The 27530-nt window shown below is 39.1% G+C and overlaps 1 protein-coding gene across 2 annotated transcripts in view; it reads left to right on the top strand.

Annotated features, from left to right (window-relative positions):
• Window positions 1-7546: 7546 nt before the first annotated feature.
• The window catches only part of PIN1 (peptidylprolyl cis/trans isomerase, NIMA-interacting 1), a 59731-nt gene continuing 39747 nt past the window's right edge, over window positions 7547-27530 (top strand). Inside the window, exons 1-2 of one of the 2 annotated variants that reach the window (XM_063293987.1) lie at window positions 7547-7667; window positions 21881-22081. In XM_063293987.1, coding sequence (XP_063150057.1) covers window positions 7610-7667; window positions 21881-22081 — 259 coding nt within the window. In that variant the 5' untranslated portion in view covers window positions 7547-7609. Of the gene's footprint in view, window positions 7668-10299; window positions 10409-21880; window positions 22082-27530 lie in introns of those variants that run through there. The other variant, XM_063293988.1, reaches the window with a different exon arrangement.

Genomic DNA, 27530 nt, shown 5'->3' with positions numbered 1-27530 from the left:
TTCTGTTTTCATTTATTTGTATGTAATAAATGTGATTGACACACGTGCTCAGTGTTTCTTAAAACAGAACAGTGTTAACCATGGTGCTGGTGAATGCGACCTTGAAAATACAGCTCTCAGGAGACAAGAAAGGGATTTTCTCCCTCATACAGTTTCGTCTGGCTGAAAGCTAATCCTGAAAAGGAATTAGTTAAACTTTCAATGGCTTGCAGTTACAAACTTGCAAAAAACAACCATCACTTGCATTCAACATGGCCTCCCCATTTAGTGTTGCTGAGTATTGTTTGTCAAATTATCTGAGGATGCAGAATTCTTGGACAAATTCAGCAACCGCTTATATACTATAGTTACTGCTGACACAGTCTGTCTTCCAGGTACGATCGCTCAGTCTTTTCTCCCTTCAAATCAGCTAAAGGTATTTTCCTTAACCCTGATATGGGAGAGATCACACAGCCTGTGTAACTAACTGCCAAGTAGAAGAGAAAGTAGCTGATAAAAAAAATGAAACAACTTCTGCTTGAGTGTTGTAGCGAAGGAAAATCTGTCTCCCCCTTCTATGGGAGTTGGATCAATCTCACAAGAGAGAATTAAAATCAATGTTAAGAAAGAAGCGTAAAAATGCCTTTTTATCTTTAAGTAGCTGTGCGCAAAAACAGTATTGGAAGGATTAGATAGTTCTGCTAATATCACTAATAACAGCTCAAAGCAGAACATAAACTTTTGGGCAGAAGAAATGTTGGTTTGCCCCTAATGTAGAAGAACTTTGCTGGAGGCTCCAAGTTGAATAGAACCACACAATTTACTGTGTGTGGAGATTATAAATGTCAGATACAGTAATCATAAGAGAAAAGAAAGGAAGAAAAACAAAAAGCAATCGTAACTAAATGTTTTGTTATCCTTTTAAAAATAACGATTTTTTTGACAGTTCCCTCTTTCTCCACTCTTCCTTGACTCCCTCCAGATTCTTGCAGATTCAGTCAATTCTGAAGCTGCTGTGGAGGTGGAAGGTGCCCTGTTTCTCTTCTCAGCTTCTGTCCCCAATTTCTTGTTCCTTTTCCTAGAGTTCTGACTGCCGGTTTTCAAAAGAACAAAAGCTCTTTAACCTAGAAAGGGAGGGTTGGAGGGAATCTTCCTTTGCTACCTGTCCTAGGGTGTGCAACAATCCCTCATGTAGATGCATTTTGGGGAAGTCTGAATTCTGGCAGCTGGTATGAGAAGTTGGTGAGAAAACTGCAGTCTTATGAAAATAGGTCAGCCACTCACCAGTAGCTTGTTACATTTAATAGGAAAGGGCGGGCGGGCTGGTTTCTCTTACCTCTATGAGAGACGGAGCAGTGCCAGTCGCCATTTTAGTCTGGTTTTAGGTCTGGTACAGGGGAGAGACTGCTTGATCACTATGTGATGATCTTAGGTGAGAGAGAGTCAGGAATGTAACTCTGTTCTCTTGGACCTTGGAGGCATTGGATGGTATCTTTCTGAACCAGCTGTCTGCATTGCATATATTGTACCCTGTGACTTGGCTGGCTATTTTTGGAAGAGATGCTGGAGATTTTTGCTCTTCGGCAATGAAATCATTGAGTATTTACAGCTCAGCTGTATCCCCTTTAACATTTAATGAAACTGATGTGAGATAATAAAGAGATGTACACTGAGTTGTCACCGAGATGGAGATGACACTTAGCTTTATTTCACTTTTCATCTTGTACAGATGTAGCAGCCAGTCTGTACACATGGAAAAGGTGATGCACTAGAGGACTTCCATACCTGTGGGTCCCCTTTTGTGTAATGTCTCCCTGGAAAGGAATATCTAGCACCTATATTGTCCTTTCAGCATCATGCTAAGACGTTCATTTCCCACGCATTTTAAAATTTGGTAATCTGGGTCTTCCGGTGGAGGCATGGTGAACTAAACACATCTCCGACAGAACGGAGACAATGACCATGACAAAGACTGAATAACCAGTGAGTAGAGCAGTTCTTTGGAACCTTTCTGGATAAGGAGAGAATGGGGGTTTAACCACATATGCTCTGGATGGTTGCTTCTTGTGAGGAGACTGCAGGACAACAATCTCCTGAGAGCCAGGAGCCGAAGGGACCGGCCATCATGCGCACAACTGCAGTGGAACCTTTTAAAGGACACTGAGTTTGCTAACCTCACTTTCTAATCATTGTTGGAAATTGCTTATTTACTATTCTAAGGTTGTTAAGAGATCTTCAGAATGACAAGTTTGAAAAGCCACCTGGTGAGAGGTTTTTTTTAAAACATATTTTTTATCCCACCTTTATTATTTTTATAAATAAGGCAGGGATCTAATACTCCTTCCTCCAATTTCCCCACAACAACAACTCTGTGAGGTTAGTTGGGCTGAGAGAGAGTGACTGGCCCAAAATCACCCAGCCAGCTTTCATGCCTAAGGCAGGGCTAAAATTCACAGTCTCCTGGTTTCTAGCCTGCTGCCTTAACCACTAGACCAAACTGGCTCTTGTTTTATTTTCCTTCTTGAACAAAAGTTTTGCTTACTTCTAAAACAAAAATTAACTATAATTTAAAGAATTGGAAATAAACAGCAAAAAGCTAAGTAAGTTTGATCTAAGAAAGTTGTAAACTTTGAAACATTGAAACTATGGAACATTGTATGATTTTGGAAATTCTTATGGGAATGTTTTGTCTAAAATCAAAACAGAAACTTGAAACTATGATTTTAGAAATTGGACACTAGACGGGACTAAAGATTCCAGGCAGAAAAGGAAAAGAAAAAAAGTGTAAACATCTTTGGTTTTCAGTTAGTGTGGGGATTTACAAAATGACACAGAATGCTGTAACATTAGAAATACTTAGGAGATTTTCAAAGAATGGGGCCAGACATTAGTAGCTACAATATCAGAAATGTCACCAATGATGTCTGCTTCAATGGATAGACTATGTCCAAAAGATGTTAAATCTGATGCAGAAATAATAGAACCAGAAATACAGGATAAATAAAGTGTGGATTACAAGTTAGAGAAGGCAGTTAAAGTGGAATTACAAATGACAAGCCAAGAGAATGACCCCGTTAAAGACTTTTTACTGGATATTCAAAAGAAGCTGGTTAAAGCTTTGAAGATTGAAGTGGAAATACAAATGACAAGACAATGACCTGGATAATGACTTTTTACTGGATTTACAAAAAAGGTTTGCTAAAGCCTTAAGAAGCCTCTGGGATGGGAAAAAGAAAAACTGAAGAGAGACCAAATCCTACAACAACATCTGAATGAATTAAAGATGGTTAGAAGTAAAAGGAAGGAATATAAAATTAGTCTGTTGGCACCAGGACTGAAAAGATGATGATTTTTGGATTTGCATATAGATAAGGGATGGGCTATGGGAAGAAAAGATACTTGTTTCTAACCTTATAGGGGGTGAAGAGCTACACATTTGTTTTTACTTGTGATAAAGATTGGAACTCCTTTATTTCTTTTCTCTTTTTCTTTCTTGGCACTTTATATTCTTTCTATTTCTATTTTCTGAGTTTAGTTTGCATTCGCTTTTACTGCTGTAATTAAAATCTTTAATAAAAATTATGAAAAAATATGGTTTTAATTTTAAATGCCTTCATTATATTGGGATAGTGATTTCATATATAATTTTATATATTTTTATTTCCTCTACTATCTCTTGATTTACTGCTGTGCTTTTACTATTTTTATTTTAATAACTTACATTATGCTTATAAAACTAATTGCTGGATTAAAAATTACCCAATTAAGTAATACATGCACAGAAATTAATGAGAATGCAAAAAGTTTGTTTACTCATCTGCCTAAACACAGGTATATTCGTTATTTAGCATATTTCCCTTTAAATGGGGGTTGTCGGAAAAAACTATGTCTTGGATTTACCAAACCATATTCTAATATGTGTTTGAGGAACATTCTTATAGATTACAGGGGAACAATATATTGCATATACAGGTGTGTGGTTATTGCTGGGACTGAGAATTGCAAGCATATAGTGTGTAACTTAACTTTAGAGGGGGTTTTTAGACCAGTATTTATATGTATTTCTATATGCCTGACTCCCATCATTCTGGGTGGTTTAAATAACAAGGTTAAAACATAAACAGAAAAGTTGGAAACAATGCCACACCACTACAACAAATACACAGTAACCCATAAACATGGCAGCCTGTCACAAAAGATCACAAAAACATTCTGTAGCAGAGCATGTTCTTTGCAACCAAACATCCTATGTTTAAGTCAAAAAGGCTAATTTATATACTTATTTGAATGAATTTATATGGCTACTACGTTCAAAACAGTAACCCTGGGTGGCTAACATAGGGTTAAAACCTCAAAACTGAACAGTGATATCTATACATAATGACAAGTGAAGAAAACATACATCAGCAAATGACACACCAATCTCAGACCCAGTTAACCTCCCAACTCCCTTGCCTGGGCAAACAGCCATATTTTTAAGGCTTTTATGAAATGCCAGCAGGGTTGGGGCCAACTGGATCTTGGAGAGGTAGGGTGTTCCTGAGGACAGGCACTGTGACAGAAAAGGCCTGCTTCCTAGGCCCTGCCAGATGACATTTTTGATAGATGGGGCCTGGTATTTTAGGCAAGGAAAGGTTTTTGTGAGCCTCTGCCAAGAACAGGCTATCCTTGGCTATGTGCAGCCCCAGTCCAGATCATTTTTTTTAGCCCATAGAACACTCCTCCCCATCCATCCTGGTGCTGAAAATCAGTATCGGTATACTTCTTGTATTTTAGGGACAAAAAGAAAGACAAAATAATTTGCCTTTAATTTCCCTGAAAATAAAAAGAAGACTTAGAATTAAGTTTGACAAGGGCTATGGGATGAATGTTTTCTGTATATTTCCATATTTTAATATTCATATGTATTTATTGGTGAGAGTGATTACTGGCAGCAGTAAGTTAATTCAGAATTAGGATTTGTATACTGTCATAGGAATATATGGAGTTGTGCAGATAAATGGAATCCATTATACTACTTAGTAAAAAGAGTTTGTTCGGGGTACGACGTTCCCTTCTTTAGCCTACAGTTAAGTTTCCAGCCCTATTTACTCATTCTTATTAGTCCTTGCCACTCTTGTTGCTGCCACCCTAGAGTCTGTCAGTTTACAAACTGTTACCTAGTTTAATAGACATTGTAAGAAGAGAGCTGTGTTAGTCTGTGGTGGCAAAAAATCAGCAGTCCGTTGGTACCTTTTTTGACTAACAAATTTTAGTTGGAAAAGGTGCTACCAAACTTCTGACATTTTAATAGAATAATGCTCAACAGAATATGCAAACTAAGTAAGCTTTTGCAAAACAATCAAATTTGCAGTCATCTTGTTGATACAACCAATTTAAGGGCAGCTTTTTTGCAATGCCTATTAGTAATCTTGGCTAAAGGCTTTTGAAGTGCCTATTAGTATGAAGATAGCTTCTGTCTTTTAGGATCAACCATCAACAGTGAAGGAACAAGCAATCAAGAAATATGCTGCAGACCAGCACTTGGTAGAGCAGCCATGAAGGCCTTGGAAAAGATACTCAAATGCTGTGATGTATCTATACCTACAAAGATCAGAATCGTGCAAGCCATGATATTCCCTGTGACATTCTATGAAAGCAAAAGTTGGACTTTAAAGAAGCACGATAGGAAGAGTATTGATGCCTATGAACTTTAGTGTTAGAGAAGACTCCTGAGAATACTGTGGACAGCCAAGAAAACAAACCAACCCAGAATTCTCACTTGAGGCACAAAGACCAGGCTCAAATTATCCTACTTCGGACACATTATGTGAAGACACAGCTCTCAAAAAAGGCTCTAATGCTGGGAAAGGTGGAAGGAAAGAGAAGAGGGTGACCAGCAGCAAGGTGAATGGACTCAGTTATAGTGACAATGAGTGCCCTGTTGGGAGACTTGAAAGAACAGGTTAGAGATAGATTGTCATTGACAATATCTATGCAGTCACCAGGTGTCAAAAAAGACTCGATGGCACATAATTAGTAATCTGCCTTTCTCCCTTACTTTTGGTATCAAATGCATCTAGAGTGCACTCCGGACTCCAGCTAAACAAATGCACACAGATCTCAAGGTGTATTAAGGTCTTCCTGTCTCCTTGCACTCTGCAATCTGATTCAGAAAACTGCTGCCTCTATTCTACCACAATGCAAAGCCAGAGGAAGGGAAGATGCAAAGAAGTAAGCAAAGAGTTGACACAGATCAAGGATACATAACATGTGGTCTTCCAAAGGTTACTGAGCAGCAATTCCCTTGGCCAATAAGACATGATAGCAGTTGCATTCCAACGATTGAAGGGCAATATATTATCTGAGACTAGACCAGGGGTCTCAGACCTGGGGCCCACAGCCTATATGTGGGCCACCAGATTGTTTTGTGAGACCTATGTGTCATACAGAGGACAACAATCAAGTGGTGACTGTACTTCTAGCCTTGCATCAAGGTGCTTTCGCAGCCAGGGCTGGGAAGACTGTGCTGGCAGTGTGAGGATCTGCAACAGTGGCTGTGAGGAACAGCTCTACCAGTGATGGCAGCTGCCCTTCTGCTTTCCTAGGTAAAGAGCAATTTCTTCTCAACCTAGGATTCATAACGTGTGGTGAGACTGGCATGCTGCTGCTCTACTTTTGGCAGTCATCCTCTTGCTCCTGTAGTTTGTGTGGTGAATAAGGTACTGTCTATTGTTCTGAGCTGCCTTTTCATTCTTCTGTCAGTTCCTTAGATTTTAATTTTAGGTCACTGAAGGTATATTTATGGGTTGTCAAAGGACAAGGTGGTTAAAAAGATTTATTGGCAAGAAATCAAAATTTCCAGGCCACAAGTTATCTGAGCAGATATGTTAGTGGTTTGGACCTTGATTAGCAGGAAGCTCCCACATGACTTATACTATCTTCTTACACCAGTTAGTTCAGCATGGTTACCGTTTGCAGACTGCATTTCAATACAGGCCTGTAACCATTCTTGGATTTGGAGAAGTGAGCAGCTTATCTGTCTTAAAAGCCGATTTAAAAGAGGAGCAGCTCCGGCTGCATCAATAGTTCACCCAACTCCAGCTCGTTTTGACTCAACAGTGCCTCGATTGCCTTATAGGCAGTCTCCTTCATACAGTCGACTGGCTGCAACTTTCACAGTTCCCAGCCATTCTTGAGGATGTAGTCCAAAACGGGGTGGGGATCACCAAGCTCAGAACAGGCTACACGGACTTTAACGGTTTTTCATCTTTACGCACCGTCGCTTCAGGAGAGTCTTTTAAAGCCGACCCCACCCTCGCTCAGGTTCTCCCTCTTTTCGACCTTCCGCTGCCGCCTCCACCACACGTTTCCCCTACCAATAGTTTCAATGAGGCTCGGAACGTGGAAGGCCTGGATACGCTTTCTTTGGGCGGGATTTCACCGCCGCCTTCTTTTCTTTTCTTTTTTTTTCTCAGTACCCGCCAATAGGAACGAGGCTTCCCCGCCGGAGCGGCCAATGGCGGGAAGAGTGCTGCTGTCGCGAGAGGGGCCGGAGGAGCTATTGAGCGCGTGCGGTGGCGCCGTGGCTGCGTTGCCAGGCGAAGTGGGCGTGGCTGGTTCTGCGCTTGCTGCCTTGAGACGAGGAAAGATGGCGGAGGAGGAGAAGCTCCCCGCGGGCTGGGAGAAGCGCATGAGCCGCAGCTCCGGTACCGCCGCGGAGGGAAGGGGCGGGGGTGGGTCTGTGGGCGTCCCGGAGGGTTGTATGTGCACGTCCCCGTCTAAAGCGGCGAGAGAGGGCCTGACGCACGGTGGGGGGCGGGGTCTGTGAGGCCTTTTTGCCCGAGGGAGTGGTGGCCCTTTTCCTTTGGAAAAGGAGAGCTCCCGCGAAAAGAGGATTGAAGACGGGGAGAAAATCCCTCGTCTCAAACAGAGGCATTTGAATTCCGGGTGGGGTATTCAGTAAGGCGTACGTGCTAGGGCGGGCTGCATGAGAGATGCCTGATGCTACGGCTCCTCCGAAAAACTGTGCAGGCTCTTGAAAACTGGTATATGTATGTCGCTTTTTCCTCCCCTCCCATTCTTTTTTAAATCTATTCCCTTTTGTCTCAGTATTCTTTAGCCCTCCCCGCTTGCTTCATCCTTTTTTCACTCTCCCCATAGCTATTCCTTTCTTTGACGGTGTTTTAAAAAAATAAAAATAAACTTCCAATTAATTTTACCATCGTTTTTCTTATTCGTTTCAATGAAATAAGCGCCACCCCTACCTGCCCGTAAGGAATTTTCCCCATAGATCATTTCATTATGAACCTTGTGTTTTCAGAACTAAACTCCAGGATTATACAAGTGAGTGTAATTTGGCACGTTGTGTCTGTAAAGCTCCCAGTTACATTTTTGACCAGATATTGTGTACTGAAATAGAGTTATGCGCGTTTCTGGGGCGGGAGTGGGAGGAGCTGCTCTGAAAATCATGGAAGGAGCTCTGATGAATCAGACGAAGGGTTCCTCCACTGCAGTAATCAGAATATTAGCAATGGTGGCCATCCTGAAGCATTTAGGAAACAAGTCAGCAGAACCCGAAGCTGGTCTTTGTACCTCTTTCCCACTATTCCCCCTCCCAAATATGCAAACGGTATCCAGCATTAATACATTTCTGAACATGGCAGTTCTCATTTATTTTAATAAAAAGACACAATATCTTCACTGTGAATTTGTCTAAATCCCTCCTAAAACTCTTCATGCTCTCCATATCTTATAACTGTGAATTCCCTAAGTTACGCATTTTGTGAAGCATTTACTTTGCTCTTGTAGCGATTTTCTATCATTGTGTGACCTCAAATTCTAGTTTTCTGAAAAACAGAAAATGTCCCTATTAATTTTCTCCATATTCATCATTTTATAAATTTTTACAGTTATTCCTAACTTCAATTTTCCTACTGCTGTTGCACAATGATTTAACTTATGTTGAGCTCTCCACCATGATCCTATTTTTTGGATAGCTAGTTTTTATTTGTTTCTGACCAAGCTGGTCTTCTCCTGATGGAAGATATGGTTTCATAAATGTATTGAATCTCATTTGCCTTTTTCATGCCTGCTCAGCAGTTTGGAAGTATAATGTTGGAAGGTTTCACTATGCTAAATAGTTTGTCTTCTACAGAGTAGTTATTTTATCTGTTACCTTGGTCTCCCTCCCACTTAAAATATGCGACAGTCATTTGGGAGACTGATTCATGATGCATACTGGCCATTTATTCCTACCCTCAACTTCCTACTTAACACAATTCTTGATTAATAGGATTTATTCTCTTCTCACATAATTTATAGTCTCAGGAGCCTTTGGTGAGGGAGTTTTTCATGCTTTGTGGGATTTCAAGTATAGTAATTGGCCACCCTATACATGTTTTTTAAACACTAATTTAATTCTAAAAGGTTTTAAGCAAGGTGTTCCTTTGTAGAAGGTATACTGATTCTTGCTCAGCAAGGTGGTGTTTTTCAGGTATTTAATTCAGCCTTGAATTTTGATTTCAGCCAATTCATCTTGAACAAACATTTTTTGGGTCTATCATACATTGTTTTTATTTAAAAAAAATATGTTACCTTTGGAATAGTGACTGGTTATAGCAACAACAACATTGCATTATTACATTTCTAACCCTGTTTTCATCCAAAGAGTTGAAGGTGGAGGCAGGGTTTCTGCCAGTGTCAGTTTATCTTGTTAACCACTCTGCAAAAAGGTAGGCTAAGTTGAAAGATAATCATCCATTTGATTTTATAACTGGGTATAGACTGGAAGCTGGATCTTTTCAGTACTGTAGTAGGTTGATGCTGTTTTAACTACAATATGCCATCTCAACTCAGAGACTTGTGAATTTTTAGTATGTCTGTTAAACCTAGAGCCTAATTTTTTGTTACATCTATTTGATTTAATTCTTTCTCCTCTTAGAAAAATAAGGCTTTGCTAACGGTGCATTTTCTACAGCAATGGCAAATGTATTCAGCTGCTCTCTATATTTTTTTAGTATTCCTTTCACTCCTGTCATCTAGATGTCTTGGGTAGTCATTCTGATTCTCCTCCCCCCACTTCTAATGGATCTAAAGATGTTGAAGTTTGGGGTTGCTTGCTGATTACTAATAAGCCAAACCTGTATTACTTAGAAAGATGCGAAGGGTAACTATTTGCCCAAAATTATTTTAATATTTGCAGAAATACAAAAACATTGAGAAAACAAATGGTAAAGCCTCTCCCCAGACAGAAATAGAGACGTTTACATGTGTGTAATCATATGAAAGGATAGGAAGGGGGAAGGACTACAGATCAAATCAGGAAGTATAGAGCCATTCAGCCAAGCTACTTGCTCTCAGCAGGAGCTGTGTTCTCGGAGCATAAGGCAGGTTCGTATTGTAGAAGGAAGAAAATTGTGCTGAGAGATGGAGGACAAAAAAGGAAAAGGTAGGATGTAATAAAGATTTGTGGAGCACAAAATATTTAAAAAGAACTCAAGGGGTTATCCATCCCCCCACCCCAAATGAATGATGACTAAACATGCCAATCAGCCCTGTAGAATGTCTGTCAGTTGGAAAAGAGAAACAGGAAACTGAGAGATAGGGCTGTTACATCAAATACTGGATGAGTAAAATTTGGAATAGGAACACTCGGTTCTGCAGCATTTTACTGAAGGTCCTACTTAGGCTTTTCAATTTACTCTGCTTTTTCATTTATTTGAAAAGTCACATTTGCATTTGCTGGGATTGGCATTTTTATGTTCCTTTTAGTATTAGACTTCTACTTTTTAAAGGAAGCATTTTTGTCTCATGACTGTTCATTAACCACAGTGACATCCTCTCAAACCTGTCTGTATCTCTTGTAGCCGTGACAGCTTGCATTCATTTTGTTGTAAATAACCTTTTTTTCTTTCAGAGAAACTGCAGTAAGTCTGCTTTGACTTGTGTTTTAACAAATATACTTATCTTGAGATGGCCACTTTTGAAGTTAAATATGATCACATTGGTTTCCCCTGCAGCTTTTACTTTATGAATTTGATAGCAATATAATTCAGCACCAGGTCCATGACACCACTATGGCTAGAATTATAATTAGCTGTTGTATAGTCAATTAGTATATTTAGAAATGCCATGATTTATTTGTGACAATTTATCTTCATAGTCTGTGGGAAGAGGATAGCACTTAGGTTTACAGGATTTTTCTTTTACTGTCTAGTTCATTTTTTCCCATCTTATAATGGGTTGGGGTGGGAATATTGTACTGGGCAGGGAACATGGTACTTAGGCTGGTATTTCTATCTGACGTGATTCTGTAGAGGAATTGAGAAATTGCTTTAGGTTAGGGCTCTGTACCATCTTTGAAACATACATATACAGCTGCACCACATTCTGGGTCCTTCCCTATTTATATATACATTTGATATCTGGATATAAACATATCCCAAGAATGCTTCCTATTCTGCAAAATTTTTGATATATGTCTACCAAGCGTTTTCATTTGGGTTAGAATCTTCTGGCACTATTGTGTGAAAACATGCATATTATGTACGTCAGGAATGCAAATTATGTGGCATTCCGTGACCTCCAGAGTGCATAGAATTAAAAAAATTGCCTCCCTTTTCCAGGTTAAAGAGCAAAATGGTGACCTTAAAACCTTTCAAACACACCCAAAAAGCAAGTTGTGTCCACCTAGTTTAAAACATAAAACATGACATGCCATGTAAAGCTTCCTGCAGCCTGCAAACCAATTCGTGCATTCCTGGTTCGGAATAATTCCTATTTTATTTGATCGTCATATATGCAGTTATGTGTGTTGCCAGATTCTACTCTTACCTACATTTAAAGAAGTTGAGCTATCATACTTCAGTGTTGTGTTATCCAGAGTTCTATACTGTATCCCACACTTTATACTGTATTTTCCTAAAAAATCAGTTTAAAAACTAATTTGAGGCTTTTTTTTTAGTTCAGCAATCTGATTCCATTACAGCTGAAATACAGTTTAGCTTATTAAAAAATATTTTTCAGTATCTAACACCTTGATGAGACTTTCTTATTCACACACTAAGATTTTTTAGCTCTCTGTTGCCTCTCAGAGTGGGACAGGAAAGACTAAGCTTCAGCTATGTAACTTAGATTTTCAGAATGTAACTGTATCCTCAGTGTTATTAGGGCCTTAAAAGCTCTCCTCTCCTACAGTTTGCATAAGACAAAGTAAGTTATGCTGTAATCAGATATCAGTTACAAACTGGACTGTGTTTTTAATTATTCAGTCTGGCATTGCTGATGGATTTCCCTCACTGTGTTCCTAGAACTTTGTCCAGATCTCCACTGAGAAATAACAGATTGCTGACTAATTCCTCAATATAAGGAATTGTGCCTAGAGACTATCATGCTTTGTCATAAGCAGATAATTGTAGATGGCTGTGGCTCTGGAAAACTTTATATATTCCATTGTTTTTCCAGGTGAACATGATTTCCAGAGTCAGGCATTGAATGCACCATCTAACTTCTGCTGGCTGGCTGATAATCATGCACGGATTTTTTTGCTGAAAATATGACATAGTCCCCACACCTTTGGTAGCTTCTAACTGTTATTTGTTTTTTGTAAATATTTTTAAAAGCTAAATAATGTACAGTGGGCCTGGTTCTTAAGCTTGTAGCACTAATGGTGCAGCTTTGTTTTCTTCAGTTCTGTATTTTTGCTGGAACTAAGCAGGCACATTTGTATGTTTTGGTTCCTTGTTTTGGACTTCCTTGAGCTTGCACAATGAAGTTCTCTCATAAATGTCCCTAAATATGTATGTGTGGTAGCATGAGAACTTGCTCAAAATTTATTAATTTCACAAATAGTATATGAAGCATTAGAGATTTTTTTTATAATTTTAAATGTGGGAAGAAAATAAAGCTGATATATTCATCAGTCCCTTGTGGAGCTCATCTTCTGAGCATTATGGAGGTGCTGCCTTTAAAAACATGATGTTGAATAGGTACTAGGATAAAATTATACATTAGAACAAGGCAAAATCATTGAGAAGTTGTTTCCCATATTCATTTCAAGGTTTAGGGGAGAAGAAACTAAGAATGTACTCCTTTAAAAAGTATTCAGGGTGGATTCCATATTTAAGTTGATTTTGTTTTTTGGAATGAACAGTTGGAAAATAGCGATACCTAAAGAGATGAAAATGGTCCAAAATTGTGTCGTCTCTTTCCTACCCCAAATTCTGAGATCTGTGAGTATTATCTTTTGATTTCATGGATAAAGGCAAGGTTCTTGGAACTTGGTTAAAACTAGAGTGATCTTGGGATATGACTTAGAATCTATAAGATTCTTTTAGGGAGATAATAAGATACAAAAATTATTTGTATTAGTTTGCTCTCTGCCTTTTCTCCTCCACTTCCTCCTGCAGGGAAAATAAATAAACATTTCACTCAGCAGCTGAAGACATTGGCTTAAAGACCAGTGGTATTTGTGAAGGAGTTTCTTACTAAATGCTGCTGCTGTTTTTATAGTTTCTAAGCTGGCTACTGTGATGTAGTCTCATTTGGTTTACATTGCATATCTCCTGGAATGCTCTGGTACAAACCTTTTGAGTACTGTAGTAGGTGTGTGCAAAATACATCTTTTCCAGAATGTTTCAAGCTCAAAACAGCCATTTTGAATGTTCCAAATACAGAGTGAAACATCCCATATGCCAGACTCCTTTTCTCAAGCTGGGGCAAAACATGGTGCTTCATTCCACATTATTATGTGTGCTCCATCATTCCATGGTTTTAAGTGGAGACTTGGAGAGGGTATTGATAATTAAAATAGCAGATACATCCTCTGCTGCCATTGACAATAGCTAGTTCAATGAAGGGCATGAAGGAGCTAGCACACATTCAGTTTTTTTTTTAATTAGACATTATAAAAGATTGCACCTGCCTGTGGGTAAGTGTACTGCTTTTTCAAAATTATCTGAAATGAGGAATTTGGAATCTATGAATTATAATGTTGTCTTTGTGTAAGTTGTATCTTCTTTTTCAGGCAGATTGCCAATGCAAAAATGTGCACTCTGCAAATGTAGATAGCGTTGCCCTGCCGTTAAAGTTTTCATGTCACCATATGCAAAAATAATTTTGGTTTGTTGAGTTTCTTTTTTTAAAATATTTTTATTATTAATTGTTCAAGATATAATTAAGGCACATAATGCAGAATATAAGACCGATAGAATGCAAGTCTAAAAAACAGGAAAAGCTAAAACGGTGCAGGAATAAGCAAAAAAGCGGCTTCTGACATTTTCCAGCACAGGTATAAAACTACATAAAAGTTAATCTCTTACTATTAATTAAACATTTAGTAACCTTGTATCTCTAAAATTGAACCATTCAATCATCAACACCTAAAATAAAGACTTCATTCTTTTGCGTTACAAACAAATAGTCCAAGAGTAGCTTCCAGATGAAAACCAATCTTGTTACAGTGTTTTCTCTTATCAGTGCTGTCAGTTTAGCCATTTGTGTCAATTCCATCAATTTAATCATCCAGTCCTCCATTGAGGGAATTTGTGCATTCTTCCATCTTTGAGCATATAAGAGTCTTGCTGCTGTTATCATGTTGAGCTTCTTAAACAGATTGAAGTTAGTGCTCTGCATTTGCATTAGAAAGAAGCTTTGACTAGCCAGAATACTGCACTTTTGCTGTTAACTGTGTGTTTCATGGGGTGAGTTGAGGTGAATCCTTGCTGTTACTTACTTGCTGCAGTCAGTTCTGTGTCCCTTCATGCAGTTAGGCTAGGTTCAGGCTATAAAACATACACTTTTTGCTTCCATTGTTTGTTTAAATAATTACCTTTGCTTGGGTATGAGAGGGAGGCAAGTTGGTCAACGTATAACTCTGTGTTCATCTGCCTCCCAGGTATTTCATTTGTCGCTAGCAAGTGACTGTCATTACCATAACCTGCTTTGCACGTAAGAACACTCATGCGTTCTGATGTTTTTTAAAAACAAGAACTACTCTTTTCTAATTAAGATTTAATACAACTTTGCATATAAATTCACAGACATTTCCTAGTTCACAAAATTTTAAAGGTGCCTGCCATCAAAATGCACATCAGTTGTTTATGAAGCCCTGGAAATTCAAAGGTTAAACTTTATTGGGGTCAGGTATGAAGGTGGACTGAATGCAAAAGTGAGAGATTATTGGAAAATGTACACTGAGGTGGTTAGGTTATATAAAGGAAATGAATGATTGAATTTTAAAAACAAGTACTTGAACGGATTGTGTAGACAGGGAAGGCTGAGAAAGTCATAGTTGAATGGAGTTGACAAGATCCTCAAAAAGAGAGAGGTGAAAAGTTGAAAGAACAAAAAAGCAAAGATAGGAAGGTATGGAGAGAGATTGTGAATGGTATTCATGAAAACTTAGTTAGATTTTCTTTTCTCTTGCCTTTATTTTCCTTATTACTCATCACTCTCTGTGCTTTACATAATGTTTATTCTGAAGGGGAATAGTGTGGTGGGTATGCAAAAGCATATTTCTGGTGCTTTGGGAACAGGAAATGCTGGAGGAAGAAGACTAGGACCCCATCAGGGACAAGAGTGGGTGAGCTGAAAAGTAGGCCTTAGATTAGAAAAAACATACAGATTAATAACCAATTCAATCAGTTTTATTGGGGGTGTTTATAGGAAGCGTATATACAGGTAGTCCTCACTTAACAACCACAATTGGGACTGGCATTTCGGTTGCTAAGCGATGTCATTAAGTGAATCTGACCCAATTTTACGAGCTTTTTTGCAGCAGTCGTTAAACGAATCATCACAGGTGTTAAGTGAACCAAGTGGGTGTTAATTGAATCACGTGGTTCTCCATTGCTTTTGCATGCCAGAAGCCGGCTGGGAAGGTCAAAAATGGCAATCACGTGATCACGGGATATTATGATGGTCATAAATGCAAACTGGTTGCCAAGCGCCCAAATTGTGATCACGTGACCATGGGGGTGCTGTGACGGTTGTAAGCTTTAGGACCAGTCGTAAGTTGTTTTTTTCAGCACCATTGTAAGTCTGAACCATCACTAAATGAATGGTTGTTAAGTGAGGACTACCTGTTTAGCATATATGTTGAAGTTTTCAAAGATGAGTTAGAAAAAGAGGGCATGTGATTTGTATGGTATTTTAAATTTTTAAAAACATTTTGAAATGGAATTTTGCAACCAGGTACAAATCTCTAGGCACTAAATTAAAAATTTACACTACACAATTGATGCTCTGGCCTTTCCTGGCCTTAATTGGGCTAAGAAAGCAGCTTTGCTCTGTAAAGTTCTGTAGTTGACTACAGTGTTTTTAGAAAGCAAGTATCAGTTCTTGCAATGCCCATGCTCTCCAGTTTTTTTCCTGTGATTTTCTTTGATCTTGGGGTGAATTCAAGGCCTAAAATATAATTCAGGCCTAAAATAGTTATTTCCTAATAGTATATTCTGGAAGATGAGCTGTGATCATATCATTCTAATAAGCTGAAGATCTGCATTCTCACTGCTTGACAGTCTTCTCCGGGTTAATGCAATAGGGATGCATCCCGTTCGATGGCTAATGAATTGATGTTGTCTTTCATATGAGGAGGATAGTTAAAAACATGTACAAGAAGCAGAGGTTAAAGCTGTTGTGTTTTTGGCAATTTCTTACTATCTTCTGCTTAAGGCCTTCTTGCTACAAAGTGGCCTTCTGAATGCTTCTATGTAATCAAGGTGGAATTACTCCACTGGCATACGCTAAGCAATGAGCTAGGGCCTTTTCTGCAGTAGTGCCTGCCCTACAAAACAGCCTTTCTCTGAAACCTGGAAGGCCCCTACCCTCTTGGCCTTCTGGAAAGCTGTGAAGACCTATGTTTTCCCCTGGGCCAGGATGGGAGTTGAGCCAGCAGATGTGAACTTGGCATGGGAGTTGTTTTGGCACCTTGGTTGTGTGTGATGATTTATTTTTCTAGGTTGCCCAGGATTATATTGTATAAGATTGGCAGCCATATAAATCTTCTATATAAATAAATAGTAACTACCAGCAGTAGTAAGTTTGGCAAAATCAGGATTTGTATTGCAGACCTTGCTTTGGAATAAGAAATCGTTTTGGTAGGAATAGAGATAGGTAAAGACCCTAAATCTCAATGCTTTTGAAACTGGGCTAGAGAAGATCTGTGTATACTGAATAAATACCCTATGCTGCCATGATTTTGTTCTAGACCATGTAGCATTTTCAAATTTTGAGCCTTTGCCACTTGGAAAATCTGGCATCTCACAGACTTGCTAAGATAAGCAAGAAGCTATGAAGATAATTAATTGTGATGTGTAACCTTGAATACCTTTTATGTTGTGGTGCATGCCTTAGGAACAGCCTTGCTCCTGAGATCAGGGGGGCTCCAACGCCCCTGGCCTGGTTCTTCTTCCAGGTCCTTGGCTGGGATATTAGTTGCGCCAAATATAGTTGTAACTGTGTTGTGGGTCTATTATGGTGCCTCAGTTATTGTATTATGGTTATTTTAAATTTGTATTTTGTGAAGACAGGTTTTATTATTTTGTGGATTGTTAGGTATACAGGGTTATGTATATAAATGGGCAGTCAAATACATCCTCTAAATAAAAAATAAATAAGGTTATAGTCATGCTTTCTCTAGTACTGACTTTGATTTAGTAATGGACTTGCTCTTATAAAAAAAGGATTAGAAAAATATAGTTCTAGTTTTTTACCTTTAGAATCTTCAGTGAGCCACATTCATGTTGTAAGAAAGCTCCTGTGAATTATGGAGAATTATTGGGTGAATTCTGGGGTATGGTTTATACAGCGTTAGGCATTATGACCCTGTGGGAACAGAGAATATATCAGAACATGTTTTTGTACACTCTACAGAGGAATTGCACAATTATTTTGCAGGAAACCTACCTGCTATCTTTGATCTTAATGAGAATTCTACCCCCCAGTAAACTAGAATGTGCTTCCATAAACATTGCTCTAATGCTACACACCAATTTTTGTGGGGTCGGTTTTATGAAATGGGTTTTAGGGTCTGCAATTCTAGTTCCTTTGCCCAGACTTTCCATCTTTTCTCTCCTAATTGTCCAGTTTTTAAAAAGTAATTTTAAATTAACAAGAATTGGCAGAAGCTAAGATTGGAACCAGGGACTACAGAAAAGTACCGAGTGAGTGAATGTTCTGATTCAATACTTGCAAATCGTATTCATTATACTTCTATATTGCCAAATCACACTGCCTCATACTAGATAATTAGCAGTATAGGTAAGCTAAATCACTACAGAAAAATAAAAAGTGTGTGAGTGGGGAAACAGACTAGTTTAAAATCAAGTTTTTCATTTTTTACTCATATATTCATTTTATCAGGAAATACTGATCGATAACAAAACATACATGCACTGGCTCTGCATATATGGAAGAACTCTCCATAGGATCACTTTTTGTGAAAATAGGCATCCAGGACTTTTTCAGAAATAGGTTGATAGCTTTTAGTAGACTAGTAGGCTTACATTAGATGGAAAGTCAGTGTGTTGGATTCACACTTGGTCATTTTTAAACTAGAATCAGTGAGATCAGGGAGCAAGTTAGTGCTGATCATAATTCCATTGATTTCCAAGAGTCTCCTCATGGAAGAGCATACTTCTTGATTTACCTCTTTTGTTCCTGTAGTTTGATTTGCAGAATTTGAATTATTCTGATGAAACCCTTTGAAAGTTTGGGTAGTTAAACATGTAATGAGCTGGACGTGCAGCAATTAGTAATTGTTTACCAACTTCATTCATCCAGGATATAATAAGCCAAGTGGTTACCAGTTTTAGCTTCATGGAAGATATTTACTAACATTTATTTAAAATATTTCTAGAGCTTTCTTGATAACCAGTTAGTTATCAGGTCCTTTTAACTTTTAAAGCTTTATACAAGCTGTGCTGAGGTAACTGGAAAGATAATAATCTTGTGTCTTTTCCCTCAGCTTTTACAAGTAACTCTAAATGTGAATGTTTATTTGCTTTTCAGAATACAGCTTTTAAAGTGTTTTTTTCTGTATGAAATTTGAGAATATTTTAATGCTGTTATGGGAGAGTTAGCTATTCCATTATTATTAGCTTTTCTGCTGTACTTTATGAGCAAAGTAGTGAAAAGTGGATTAAACATTTTTACATGAAATAGAAAATAGTGTAAGTTCATAATTGATGGAAGTCAGTTGTTTCTCTGTGGATTTTTCTTTCTGTATAGCAAAGCCTCATCTAGGCTTACCTGTGTTTGACAGAGGATGGTAGATTGAAGTTGAAGAGATTTTAAATATAATATGTTTATTTTTAGATTTTCATTCTAAACCAGGCTGTTTTTTTGGTCATTTAACCCAAAAAAACAATTTTAGAATTTTCTTAAATTTTAATTGCAGTGATTAAAATATTAGAAAAAGATACTAGGTTATTAAGACTTATCTGGCCTGATAGTTTGGTGCAATTTTTTTAAAGTGTATGTCTTGCAGAGGAAAATAGAGGTTTTTTCATATCCCATTAGTGACTCAGGAGGTGCAATTGCAAAGTTTAACATTGCCTGTAATCTTGTTGAATCTTTTGGAGCCAGAATGTACCATGTAAAATTGCATATTATGTTTGTGATATGCATATTGTATTAGTTTGTTCACATAGCCATTACTGTCTCTTTCAGCAGCTGAGCTTGCCAAATCTCAGTGATAGAAATTTGATCGTTATTGCTTACAAGTCATGTCCGTGGGGTAATGATCTTGCCAGGCAATATAACAATAACACTTTCCAATGAAACATACCCATAACACTATTCTTTTTTGTGGTAAGCAACATTATGCAGAGTGAGAAAAGGAGTAAAAAATAGTAAGCCAAAGAAATTAAGGGCGTGCAGTAGGGGGAAAAAAAAAGTAAACAGCTAAATATAGCTTATACCAATACCACTCACTATACTTTTTCATACCATTCTATCCTTGCAGAGCATCCTTGCTTCCACTTACGTGCTCTATACATTGCATTTTGTTCTTCAAACTTCTCTCTCTTCTGGGATCTCATCTGCTCCATCCAACCACAACTTTTTTGGACCTCCCCTTTCTCTTGACTGATTCACTCTTCCATCATATATTTATTTTTGATTCTCATTTAATTCTCTCAATATGACCAAACCACCTCAATGTACTTATTTTTGCTCATTCTTTTGTATTCAGTCCATAATTGTTCAATTGTTCCCATCTCTTCTTGTTTTACTGTATATGCTTCTTCAATATTCTATTCCCTCTGCATTCAACTTACTTTTATTTTTCATATTCAATTCTAATTTCCTTGTAAAAAGTGTGCAGAAGCATATTCTTTTATACAGCCATTTGTACTTCTTTCAGCATTCATTCCTCATAGTAGACAACACACTATTCAGTACCTTTGTACCAGCATGTTTATATCTTAAAATGTCATCATCCACTTCCCCATCTTTGTAAACATTCAAACAAGCTACACAAATTAATTTATTTGATCTGTTTTTTGCCCTTCATGTATAACTTGCCATTGTTCACTCCATTTTCCCTGTCAAACACAATTACCTTGGCTTTTGTTACATTATTTTTCATATTTGTACTTCTCATTACATCTTACAATCTGTCTAACATTTATTGTAAATCATTTGGGTTCTTAGCCAGCAATTTAGCATCACCTGCATACAAAAGTACATGTATATTCATGTTCCTGATCAATGTATCTGTGTGAACACCACCACAAGAATTCCTTCAAGATTTATCTTAAACACATTAAACAGCCAAGGGAACATCATACATGTATTATGTATGTATAGTATTGAACTATTTGCTAAACATTCTATTTCCATGGATGTTTTATTTCTATCATGCCTCTCTTACTGTCTTCAGCAACCAACTTTTAATTGCATATTCACACAAAACAGTTCATCGTTTAAGCTTATTGACTTTATCAAGCACTTTCTCTAAATCAACAAACATAAAAGAGACTTTATTTCTCACATTCATTTCTCATGACATGGTGAAAAGGAAAACATATGGTCTACACAAACCCTGCCTAATATATTGTTGATTACATTCACAAATTTTGCTCAGTATCACCTTTCATACCCATCCCATCAGAATTTGGCTGAGCACCTTCCCCAGCACATTTAATAAACTAATCCCCCTGTTGCTTTTGCATTCACCTTTGCTTCCTTTTGCTTTCCACAGCCACTCCATAAGTAATCCACATTCATATTTTAAAATTTCTCCAGTCAACACCTGCAGCCTTACCATTTTTAACATTCTCACAGCATGTATGACTTCTTTTCATTATTGTTTTTCCTGGAAATTCATAGCTTTGGAAATTTATATTTTCTTATTTACCATCAGTGTAACTACATACACATCCATGACACACTGGAATGTAAATCTTTGCATTCTGTTCCAAGCAGCTTCTATGTGCTCTTTCCTTCTCTCCATTTCCCATTCATTCTGTTGGGAGATTAATCTAGCGTCTAATGCTTTTTCACATCAGACATTTCTACTTTAGGTTTTTTTTTTTACTGTTTTCTTTTTCTTCTGTGTTTTTTTCCCCCAAAGTTTCATTCTTGACCTGAAAGTTTCTTTACTGAAACTTGCCTGGGGTATGTTACTCCTTCATACGTGCCCAGTGAAATCACAAAATAACACCTATATATTACCCTGGTGTACTAGCTTGGGAGGTATTTTCCTTGGGCTACTTGGAGGGACAAGTTTGAGAGGAAACACATCAACCTGCTAACATGGAAGAGAATGTGGGGGTGGGTTAAATGCTGGAAAGAGAAGCTGAAACTGAAGTATCATGATGGCAAGGGAGGATCATGGGAGATTTATTTTAGGAAAGAGTGAAGTTCTTAAATGATCTGCTTTGCCTTAGAACTAACATCATTCTGTTTTATTTTGCAGGGCGTGTTTATTATTTCAACCACATCACGAATGCCAGCCAATGGGAGCGCCCCACCGGCAATAGCAAGAATGGTCAAGGAGAGCCAACAAAAGTGCGATGCTCGCACCTCTTGGTGAAACACAATCAGTCTAGGCGACCCTCGTCATGGAGGGAGGATAAAATCACGCGAAGCAAGGAGGAGGCCCTGGAGCTAATTAATGGCAAGTAAAAGCAAAGGAAAGTGAGAGCTTAACCTGCTGTAATCCTCCTTTCTGCATCAGACCACCTAGCACTCCTTGCAGCTTTTTCCTTTCATATTTTAGTGGAGTCTAATAGGTTATAGATAGAAGAGAGCTCATGCTCATTCTTCACCCCTCTTGTTACCAAAGCTGCCATTACCCATCTGGCTTATATAGCTCTATCACTATCCATCACCCTTTGTCCAGAATCACAACTGCCACACAGTATTGTGCCCTGTATAAAGTATGATAAGTTAGATAATGCAAAATAAATACATCTAGTAGGAGGAGAGCCAGTTTGGTTTAGTGGTTAAGGCTCTAGGGTAAAAACCAGGAGACTGTGAGTTCTAGTCCTGCTGCCTGAGGCATGAAAGCTGGCTGGGTGACTTTGGGCCAGTCCCTCCCTCTCTCAGCCCACGGTGTTAGGCTTGGGTGACAAATGGGTGGGTTAATTCTTGTCGTAACCAAATGAAAAAGCAAGCCCTGCACCTGTGGGAAAAACTCTAGGAAGAAAAGTACATCTAGTAGGAGGTTACCAGAAGCTTTGGTCAGAAGCATGAATTGTTTTGCACTGGTTATATTTCTAGTTACCTTTCTAAAGAAATCTAGGTTGTTAAGACCTATTATGGTCAGGATCAGAAATATTGGAACAAGGATAGCTGTTTGGGCATTTGGCCTCTGTACACCACCACACTGAAGTTGAAAAGGAACACACCCAGATGGGAGCGAAGTCAGGACTTTCAGCTGTCATTCAAGGGGTTTGACAAAAGTGGGGCACTAACCATTCAGGAAGTACAGCCAGTGGCATACACATACCCCCAATGTTGGTGGCTCAGAAGTAATGGAACAAATGGCTGACAAGCAGCTGCATGGCCAGGTGTGGCCTGTTTCCTGGGTACCCCATGACCAATCAAGTAGAGAAAAGGCCTGGAGGTGGTTCTGAGTGTTATATTTGCATTTGGTAGCTGTTCACTGGAACTCTCAACACGAGGTCCAAAGAGGTGTCCATGCGAGTGAAGGAGGCCATCATTAGGCTGAGAAGACAAAATAAATCCATCGGAGAGATAGCAAAAACATTGGGAGTGGCCAATACAACAGTTTGGAACATCCTGAAAAAGAAGGAATTAACTGGCAAGCTCAGCAACAGCAAAAGGTCTGGAAGACCACAGAAGACAACTAAAGTGGATGAACGCAGAATTCTGCTCATGGTGAAGAGGAACCCTTTCACAACATCTAGCCAGATCAAGAACACTCTGGAGGAAGTAGGCATGTCATTGCCAACATCTACAGTCAAGAGACGGCTTTATGAATGTAAATACAGAGGCTTCACAACAAGGTGCAAACCACTGGTAACACTCAAGAACAGAAAGGCCAGATTAGACTTTGCCAGCAAACACCTAAAAAGCCTGCCCAGTTCTGGAATAAGATTCTTTGGACTGATGAAACCAAGATTAACATGCACCAGAATGATGGGAAGAGAAAAGTATGGAGAAGGAAAGGAACAGCTCGTGATCCAAAGCATACCACGTCATCTGTCAAACATGGTGGAGGCAGTGTTATGGCATGGGCATGTATGGCTGCCAGTGAAACCGGGTCACTGGTGTTTACTGATGACCCGACTGCTGATAAAAGCAGCAGGATGAATTCTGAGTGTATAGGGCTATACTTTCTGCTCAGATTCAGCCAAATGCTGCCAAGCTGATAGGATGCCGGCTTCATATTGCAGGTGGATAATGACCCAAAACATACAGCAAAAGCTACCCAAGAGTTTCTCAAGGCAAAGAAGTGGGATGTTCTTCAATGGCCAAGTCAGTCACCTGATCTCAACCCAACAGAGCATGCTTTTCCCTTACTGAAGACAAGGCTGAAGGCAGAAAGACCCACAAATAAGCAGCAGCTGAAGGCAGCTGCAGTAAAGGCCTGGCAAAGCATCTTGAGGGAGGAAACTCAGCATGTGGTCATGTCCATGGGTTCCAGACTTCAGGCAGTCACTGACTGCAAAGGATTTTCATCCAGGTATTAAAGGCAATCCTTACGTTTGTAATGATGTTGGTTTGTTCCATTACTTACGAGCCACCAACGATGGTGTGTGTATGCCACTGGCTGTACTTCCTGAATGGTTGTTGTTCTTGTTTATTCGTTTAGTCGCTTCCGACTCTTCGTGACTTCATGGACCAGCCCACGCCAGAGCTTCCTGTCGGTCGTCAACACCCCCAGCTCCCCCAGGGACGAGTCCGTCACCTCTAGAATATCATCCATCCACCTTGCCCTTGGTCGGCCCCTCTTCCTTTTGCCCTCCGCTCTCCCTAGCATCAGCATCTTCTCCAGGGTGTCCTGTCTTCACATTATGTGGCCAAAGTATTTCAGTTTTGCCTTTAATATCATTCCCTCAAGTGAGCAGTCTGGCTTTATTTCCTGGAGGATGGACTGGTTTGATCTTCTTGCAGTCCAAGGCACTCTCAGAATTTTCCTCCAACACCACAGTTCAAAAGCATCAATCTTCCTTCGCTCAGCCTTCCTTATGGTCCAGCTCTCACAGCCATATGTTACTACAGGGAACACCATTGCTTTAACTATGCGGGCCTTTGTTGTCAGTGTGATGTCTCTGCTCTTAACTATTTTATCAAGATTTGTCATTGCTCTTCTCCCAAGGGTTAAGCGTCTTCTGATTTCCTGACTGCAGTCAGCATCTGCAGTAATCTTTGCACCTAGGAATACAAAGTCTTTCACTGCTTCTACATTTTCTCCCTCTATTTGCCAGTTATCAATCAAGCTGGTTGCCATAACCTTGGTTTTTTTTGAGGTTTAGCTGCAAACCAGCTTTTGCACTTTCTTCTTTCACCTTCATCATAAGGCTCCTCAGTTCCTCTTCGCTTTCAGCCATCAAAGTGGTATCATCTGCATATCTGAGATTGTTAATGTTTCTTCCAGAGATTTTAACTCCAGCCTTGGATTCCTCAAGGCCAGCTTGTCTCATGATGTGTTCTGCATACAAGTTGAATAGGTAGGGTGAGAGTATACAGCCCTGCCGTACTCCTTTCCCAATCTTAAACCAGTCCGTTGTTCCGTGGTCTGTTCTTACTGTTGCTACTTGGTCGTTATACAGATTCTTCAGGAGGCATACAAGATGACTTGGTATCCTCATACCACTAAGAACTTGCCACAATTTGTTCTGGTCCACACAGTCAAAGGCTTTAGAATAGTCAATAAAACAGAAATAGATGTTTTTCTGAAACTCCCTGGCTTTTTCCATTATCCAGCGGATATTGGCAATTTGGTCTCTAGTTCCTCTGCCTTTTCTAAAGCCAGCTTGTACATCTGGCAATTCTCGCTCCATGAACTGCTGAAGTCTACCTTGTAGGATCTTGAGCATTACCTTACTGGCATGTGAAATGAGTGCCACTGTTCGATAGTTTGAACATTCTTTAGTGTTTCCCTTTTTTGGTATGGGGATATAAGTTGATTTTTTCCAATCTGATGGCCATTCTTGTGTTTTCCAAATTTGCTGGCATATAGCATGCATTACTTTGACAGCATCATCTTGCATGATTTTGAACAGTTCATCTGGGATGCCATCGTCTCCTGCTGCCTTGTTATTAGCAATGCTTCTTAAGGCCCACTCAACCTCACTCTTCAGGATGTCTGGCTCTAGCTCACTGACCACACCGTCAAAGCTATCCCCGATATTGTTATCCTTCCTATACAGGTCTTCTGTATATTCTTGCCACCTTTTCTTGATCTCTTCTTCTTCTGTTAGGTCCTTACCATCTTTGTTTTTGATCATACCCATTTTTGCCTGGAATTTACCTCCAATGTTTCTAATTTTCTGGAAGAGGTCTCTTGTTCTTCCTGTTCTATTGTCTTCTTCCACTTGCGCGCATTGCTTGTTTAAAAATAATTCCTTATCTCTTCTGGCTAACCTCTGGAATTTTGCATTTAATTGGGCATATCTCCCCCTATCACTGTTGCCTTTTGCTTTCCTTCTTTCTTGGGCTACTTCTAGTGTCTCAGCAGACAGCCATTTTGCCTTCTTGGTTTTCTCTTTCTTTGGGATGTATTTTGTTGCCGCCTCCTGAACAATGCTGCCAACTTCTGTCCAGAGTTCTTCCGGGACCCTATCTACTAAGTCCAGTCCCTTAAATCTATTCTTCACCTCCACTGCATATTCCTTAGGAATATTAGTGAGCTCATATCTAGCTGATCTGTGGGTCTTCCCTAATCTCTTTAGTCTGATCCTAAATTGTGCAAGAAGAAGTTCGTGATCTGAACTACAGTCAGCTCCAGGCCTTGTTTTTACCGACTGTACAGATGTCTGCCACCTTTGGCTGCAAAGGATGTAATCAATCTGATTTCGGTGTTGTCCATCTGGTGAAGTCCATGTATAAAGCCGTCTCTTAGGTTGTTGGATCCTGAATGGTTAGGGCCCCACTTTTGTCAAACCCCTTGAATGACAGCTGAAAGTCCTGACTTCGCTCCCATCTGGGTGTGTTTCCTTTCAACTTCAATGTGGTGGTGTACAGAGGCCAAATGCCAAAACAGTTATCCTTGTTCCAATATTTCTGGTCCTGACTGTACATCCATATAAAAGATGAGGTGATAAAATGTTCTCGTGAAAAGTAGCATTTCATACTGCTAATGGAGAATATTACAAAAACCATTTTTGCTCTCCAAACAGGAATGTCACACGTTTATACATCACACAACTCACACGCACAAATATAAATATTATATTGAAGGAGAAAACTATTGAGGGAAGAATTATTTTTTCTGGCATATATTTCTTTTAATAAGCAGAAGATCATATTGGTCTGATCATCATGTTACCCCAGCAATGAGCAAATGTAGCTGCGTATTGCTCAGTGGCTCCTGCTTGTTTTGTTTTGCCAAGGGCAGGTAACTGTAGCACGGCGCATCCAGTCCTGTCTTTTCAGTTCTCAAAACCCATAGGATTGTGTAGCTGCAGATATATGGCAGAAATGGAAATTTTGGGTAGTGCATTTTTTCATGTTTTTAAAGCTTTAATTTTAAAATTGGTATATCTTGTGTAAAAGCCAGCCCCCAAATTGGAAAGAGGGCTAAAAATTCTGACCTGGCTTACTCTGGAGATGTCATGTCATTGACCAAACCCTCCCTGCAGCTCTCAGAGACCAAAATCTTTAAAAAGACCCCAGAGCGAATAAATAATTAAATCCCCACCTTTCAGCTTGATAAAGTTTCTTTAATATTGTATCTGAATTGTGCTGTCCATCTGTTAATCTAGAGCCACAAGCTGGGGTTTGTTCTTATTCTGGCTTGTTAGGAGTTCCCATACCAGGGATTTTGGTTCAAATGCAGTGCTGAATAAGTATGGGTGGGCTTTACCTGGTTTTTTTATTTGCTCCTGGAAGCAGGAATAATTGAACAGCATAAGCCAACCTACTGGCTTGCTCTT

This window comes from Candoia aspera, chromosome 2, assembly GCF_035149785.1.
Source record: "Candoia aspera isolate rCanAsp1 chromosome 2, rCanAsp1.hap2, whole genome shotgun sequence".
Lineage (NCBI taxonomy): Eukaryota > Metazoa > Chordata > Lepidosauria > Squamata > Boidae > Candoia > Candoia aspera.
This window is presented reverse-complemented; position numbering and strand designations above follow the sequence as displayed.